The sequence below is a fragment of the Natator depressus genome, chromosome 2 (assembly GCF_965152275.1).
Source record: "Natator depressus isolate rNatDep1 chromosome 2, rNatDep2.hap1, whole genome shotgun sequence".
NCBI lineage: Eukaryota > Metazoa > Chordata > Testudines > Cheloniidae > Natator > Natator depressus.
In genome coordinates, this window is record NC_134235.1 from 59,287,702 (window position 1) to 59,294,133 (window position 6,432).

The 6,432-nt window shown below is 41.2% G+C and overlaps 1 protein-coding gene across 1 annotated transcript in view; it reads left to right on the forward strand.

Annotated features, from left to right (window-relative positions):
* The window catches only part of CPA6 (carboxypeptidase A6), a 112,667-nt gene extending 106,935 nt beyond the window's left edge, over positions 1-5,732 (forward strand). Inside the window, exons 10-11 of the mRNA XM_074943059.1 lie at positions 1,328-1,412; positions 4,344-5,732. Of these exons, the coding sequence (XP_074799160.1) occupies positions 1,328-1,412; positions 4,344-4,531 (273 nt within the window). The 3' untranslated portion in view covers positions 4,532-5,732. The remainder of the gene's footprint in view (positions 1-1,327; positions 1,413-4,343) is intronic.
* Positions 5,733-6,432: the final 700 nt, after the last annotated feature.

Genomic DNA, 6,432 nt, shown 5'->3' on the forward strand with positions numbered 1-6,432 from the left:
ATTTACAAGCATATAATCCTCCACACAGCCAAGGAGTGGAGAGACAGAAGGACACTCCCCCTGAGGCTCTTTCCTGGCTCTGATTCTCAAAAGCTTTCCAGTATCTCTCTTCCTCCCCCCCCCCCCCCACTACTTTCCTGTGACTTTTATACATTTTGGGCTCATGGGTTAATTAGTCATAGCCCTTTATAGTCCATCCCCAATATCAATTAGGCACAGCTTTGCCCCTCCCATTTACTCCAGGATAATTTAATTGATGATCCAGTGATCAGAGTTATAGTACAGCTGCTGTTGCCCAGCACTCTGTTACACATACTCTCCCCTCCATCATCCACATCATTAATGAAAATATTGAGTAGTCACCGGACCCAGGAGACACCCCCTGGTACCCTTCCTCCCCATTTGACAGTGAACCATTGATAACTATTCTTTCAGTGCACATTTTCCACCAATCATTTACCCACTTTATAGCAATTTCATCTAGACACCATTCCCTAGTTTGCTTATGACGACACATTGGACTGTGTCAGAAGCTTTACTAAAATCAAGATGTTCACATCTACTGCTCCCCACCCCCACACATTAGGCCAGTAATCCCAACAAAGAAGGAAAGGAGACTGGTTTAGCATGATACTGACAAATCCATGTAAGGTATTTCTTATCACCTTATTATCCTCTAGATGCTTATAAATTAACAATTTGTTCAAGTATCTTTCCAGGTATCAAAATTAAGCTGACCGGTCTATAATTCCCTGGGTCCTCTTTGTTCTCCTTTTTAAAGATAGGTGGTATCTGGGACTTTGAGTCTGCCATAAGTTCTTGAAGATAATGGTTCCAAGATTGCTTCAGCTAGTTCCTTAAATACCCTAGGATGAACTTCAGCAGGCCCTGCCAACTTGAATACATCTAACTTACCTAAATATTCATTAACAAGTTCTTTCCCTATTTAAGCTTGTGTTCCTTCCCCCTTGTTGTTATATTAATTGTTAAGTATCTGCTCACACTTAATTTTTGCATAGAAGACTAATGCCTATTTTGCTTCAAACACCTCAGCCTTCTTGGTGTTGTCTATTATTAGCTCTCCTTCCCTGGAAAGCAGTGGACCTACACTTTCCTTCATCTTTAATATTGTCTCTTTGAAAAACTGCCAGATCTCCTGAAAATATGGTAACTTGGGCTCCACAGGACCATAAAACCTAGTATTGCAGTAGGAGGATCATCAAACCTAGTACTGCATTAGGAGTAAGCGTTCTGTAGTTGAAGTTCTAATCCTATTACAGAAATTAATGTGAAGTCTAATGTATTTATTTTTTCCTCCCATTCACAGGAAACTGCAGCTTATAATGCTGTTAATGCTCTTCAGTCCGCTTATGGTATAAGATACAGATATGGCCCTGCTTCTAGCACTTTGTGTAAGTTTCTCTCAAACTGGTTTATTACTTTGACCTAGCTATGGTATATGGGGCTGCTTGTACCATAACAAAGGAAGCAAATCTTGTCTAAAGTGAACTTTGATCAAATTGTGGCAGGTGGGGAAGGTGTAACTGATTAAATCCACCTGCAATGGCAGAGATAAATGTAACAGTTTCCAGAGAGAAAAGACAGACAGACACAAGGAACATGTCCAGTGAGCTGCAGTAAGTTTTAACATACATAAAGATCAATAGAAAACTTCAAAACAGGATATTTAACAGTTAAATCTTGAGACTGAGAGAAAAATAATTCATAGTAAACATTTCCATGCTCTCGCTCTCTGCTCTTGTAATTGAGATATCATTGCACATGCTGTTCATTCAGAAACTGAGGTGACCTTTTTAAAAGCTGGGTTTAGAATACTGCAGTTTCTCATTGAGAATAAGAAATAGCAAGCGCATCTGTATTTGGAAATCTTCTTTAAAAACAAAAAAAGATTAAATTCAAATGCTTATTCTTCCCCCAAGGGCAAAGGATCTTTAAAGCTTGGCTTTTAGCTAACAATGTCAGCTGAGCTCTCTCAGGAGGTTAGTAAGGGAAAAGTTCAATAGTTTTCTACAACACCACAAACTTTTCACTCGGATCCTTTGATTTATAACCATTTGAAGACTGAACTTACTCAGTTAGGACAGGCTTAAAACAGCATTTTATAAACATAGTAAGATAGTTTTCTTTATCTCCTCTTTTAGAGTAACAGCCGTGTTAGTCTGTATTCGTAAAAAGAAAAAAGAAAAGGAGTACTTGTGGCACCTTAGAGACTAACCAGTTTATTTGAGCATGAGCTTTCGTGAGCTACAGCTCACTTCATCGGATGCATAGCATATCGTGGAAACTGCAGAAGACATTATATACACACAGAGACCATGAAACAAAACTTCCTCCCACCCCACTCTCCTGCTGGTAACAGCTTATCTAAAGTGATCATCAAGGAGGGCCATTTCCAGCACAATTCCAGGTTTTCTCACCCTTCCCCCCCCCCCACAGACACACATACAAACTCACTCTCCTGCTGGTAATAGCCCATCCCTCTTTGAAACCTCTCTTTATAATGCGCATGATAATCAAGGTGGGTCATTTCCAGCACTAATCCAGGTTTTCTCACCCCCCCACACACACCCCCCTCCAAAAACCACACACACAAACTCACTCTCCTGCTGGCAATAGCTCATCTTACAATGTGCACAGCAATAATCCAAGTTTAACCAGAACGTCTTGGGGGGGGGGTTTGTAGGAAAAAAACAAGGGGAGATAGGCTACCTTGCATAATGACTTAGCCACTCCCAGTCTCTTGGAGACTGGGAGTGGCTAAGTCATTATGCAAGGTAGCCTAACCCCCCCCTCCAAGACGTTCTGGTTAAACTTGGATTATTGCTGTGCACATTGTAAGATGAGCTATTGCCAGCAGGAGAGTGAGTTTGTGTGTGTGGTTTTTGGAGGGGGGTGTGTGGGGGGGGGGTGAGAAAACCTGGATTAGTGCTGGAAATGACCCACCTTGATTATCATGCGCATTATAAAGAGAGGTTTCAAAGAGGGATGGGCTATTACCAGCAGGAGAGTGAGTTTGTATGTGTGTCGGGGGGGGGGGGGGGGGGAAGGGTGAGAAAACCTGGAATTGTGCTGGAAATGGCCCTCCTTGATGATCACTTTAGATAAGCTGTTACCAGCAGGAGAGTGGGGTGGGAGGAAGTTTTGTTTCATGGTCTCTGTGTGTATATAATGTCTTCTGCAGTTTCCACAATATGCTATGCATCCGATGAAGTGAGCTGTAGCTCACGAAAGCTCATGCTCAAATAAACTGGTTAGTCTCTAAGGTGCCACAAGTACTCCTTTTCTTTTTTCTTTTTATCTCCTCTGCTACTGATACAAATGTGCTCGGTAAAGCATTTTTCACCTTTCCTCACAACTCACTTTCTCTTTGTGCTTAGACCTTCAGCAGGGTGATAATCTTGTGTTATAACCATACAGTCTTTTGCCATGTCACAAGTATAGCACTGGGATTTAAGGGTTAGGATCATATTGAAGAAAATAGGCTATAAAAGAAAAATCTTTATCTAAGTATATGATAATTAACATATAGAGCAGAGGTGGGCAAACTACATCCTGTGGGACCATCCTGCCCGGCCCCCAAGTTCCTGGCCCGGGGGGCTAGTCCCCAGCCCCTCCCCTGCTGTTCCCCATCCCCTGCAGCCATGCGGGCAGCGCTCTGGGTGGCGGGGCTGCCTGCTCATGCAGGGCAGCGTGGCAGTGTGTCTGACTCTGGCCAGGCAGCAGCTAGACATGCTGCTCTGAGCGGCGTGTTAAGGGGGACAGTGGGGTTGCATAAGGGGAAGGGGGTCCTGGGGGGGCAGTCAGGGGACAGGGGGCAGTTGGATGGGCGGAGGTTTGGGACGGGACAGTAAGGGGATGGGGAGAGGTCAGGAGACAAGGAGCCAGGGGGAGGGGTTGGGTGGGTCAGGGGCCAGGCTGTTTGGGGAGGCACTGCCTTCCCTACCCGGCCCTCCATACAGTTTCGCCAAAAAGTTTGCCCACCCCTGCTATAGGTGTTCAGCAAATGAGGTAGGAGAAAAGAGAATGGAGAGAAAAATATTGCTGGTGTGAAAGTCTTCTTACATAAAAGATAATTATTAGATTTTTCCCATGTTAACTGTGGGCCTAATCATATATGACGCTAAGCCCCTTCCATGAGATATTGGATGCCCATGAACTTCTCTGGGAGATGAGGGTGCTCAGGGCCTTATCCTCCAACACCTTGGAGGATAAGGCCCTGAGTTGTAAGTACTCACTAAGAGTCTTAAGTACAATATTATGATAACAGTATATTTCTTTCAACAGGACAAACAGATCATGATACTTTTTTTTTTCTTCCCCAGATGTGAGCTCTGGTAGTTCTATGGACTGGGCCTACAAAAATGGCATCCCCTATGCATTTGCATTTGAGCTGCGTGACACTGGCCATTTTGGATTTTTACTTCCTGAAACTCTGATCAAACCCACTTGTACAGAGACCATGCTAGCAGTTAAAAATATAACTATGCATTTGCTAAAGAAGTGTCATTGAGAGTTATATTTGGGATCCAGAACTTAGCTAATGTTTTACTTCAGGTGTTTATTAAATAGACACTGTCAAGTCATTGCAATTCTAAATCTGACATTTTAAAACTAGCTCACAATAGAAAATGTGGTAATTATTCTACCTTGGAGGGTTGGGAGGTGAAAATCCTTTCAACTTCTACACTGCAAAAGTCCTATTAAGTTAATATGTCACATCAGTGGTTTGTTCACAGCTAAATACTCTGTCCTTATTAGGGATGTATGCTAAGGTCTTGATTCTAGACCATTGAAATAGTGGAATTTTTGCCACTGACTTCAGTTGGAGAAAGATCCAGTCCCAAATACAGTTTTGGAGCCAAATTCTGGCAAGTTCCACACACTGCAGACTGCAAGGAAACCCACACCCAGAACTATGGGACACAATTGGCTACCCAATTCCTTCCATTCTCCCTTAAATCACAGCATCAGCAGGAGCCACAAAGGAACATTCCAGAGTGGGGTCTATAGATCAGTATAGTTCACATGTTCATGCATGTATGTCCCCTAACCCAGCTTTGGCCCTTCTACATAACACCCTGTACCCCTAGTAGGAATAATGAATATGTGGGTCCATGATTGCTGGCCAGACTACAGGCAGGAAACAGTATGATTTCTTCACCATATGTGTCTGCACTTTAGAGGCCATTTCTTTCACATAGTGCCAGAATTTGACTCCTAGTTTTCTTTTAAATATTCAGAGTAAGATATTCTTAAATAGAGAGACCAGCATATCATGTATAAATATACATTTTAAAAGTTGTGTTCCCTGGAATAAAGAATTATAATAGAACATCAATTAATAGATATAATATTCCACTGTATGGACATATAGTAACAAAATAATTTGCAGTGACTGTGGACTTGGACAAGATCATCAGCTTGTGTACAGAGCTGTGGGCAATGAAGTTACACCATTTTGCACCAGCTGAGGTTTTGGCCCTTAAACAAATTGGATTTCTTATTTCTAGGTACTTACAGTGAGTGCTCTGTGGCTACATGGCTATTCAAGGTTTTCACATGTTTTAAAGACATTGATAATGGATTTTTAACTGAATGGGACCTAAAATGTGGGAGCTTTGCAGGTGACAGTTTTCTAGTGAAGAAGCACAGTATTTGAAAGAACAATGCTGAAAGCAGAGGTTTTTTTGGTATTTTCAGAATAATATTTTTGTTGCTAGATCTTTAACATTTTATGTTTAAGTATTTGTGGTTTGGATTTAAATTTGTCATAAAATGTTAAATAAATCACATTTGTTAATAAAATCTTCAGATGTATGAAGCATTCCTTCCATATGCCTCCCCAACCCCTCTTTGTAATGTCATCCCTTGACCTATCACATCGAATTTAGTTATTAAACTCCTTGGAGCAGAGAAACTCAAACACCATAGGTATCTGTGATGCTATACAGACAAATAAGTGAGTTTCTCTGTTCCAAGGAGTTTAATAACTAAATTCGATGTGATATATAGAAATCTACAGAACTCAAACTCAAATAAATTACTTGAAGCTGCATTCTGACACCCTTACTCACATGGAATAAAGCCATCTTCAGTGACTAATTCTTTTGATTTCAGCTGGGCTGCTTATGGAGTAAGGATGGCAGAATCTAGTCCTGTATAACTTTAAGGATAAAATATCATTAATAAGATAGATGTTTATTTCCAAAGTGTAACTTTGCAATATATATTGCATTACACACACACACACACACACACACACGTCACTTCTATGACTAGAAGCAACTTTCCTTGTTGTTGGTTTATGGTTTTGTTTTGTCTTTCCTTTCATGTTTAGGTCAAGCTGGTTAGAATATACTTGGTTTTCGCTTAAACATTTTAGAGTTAGCTTTTTACAATTCAATTACTATA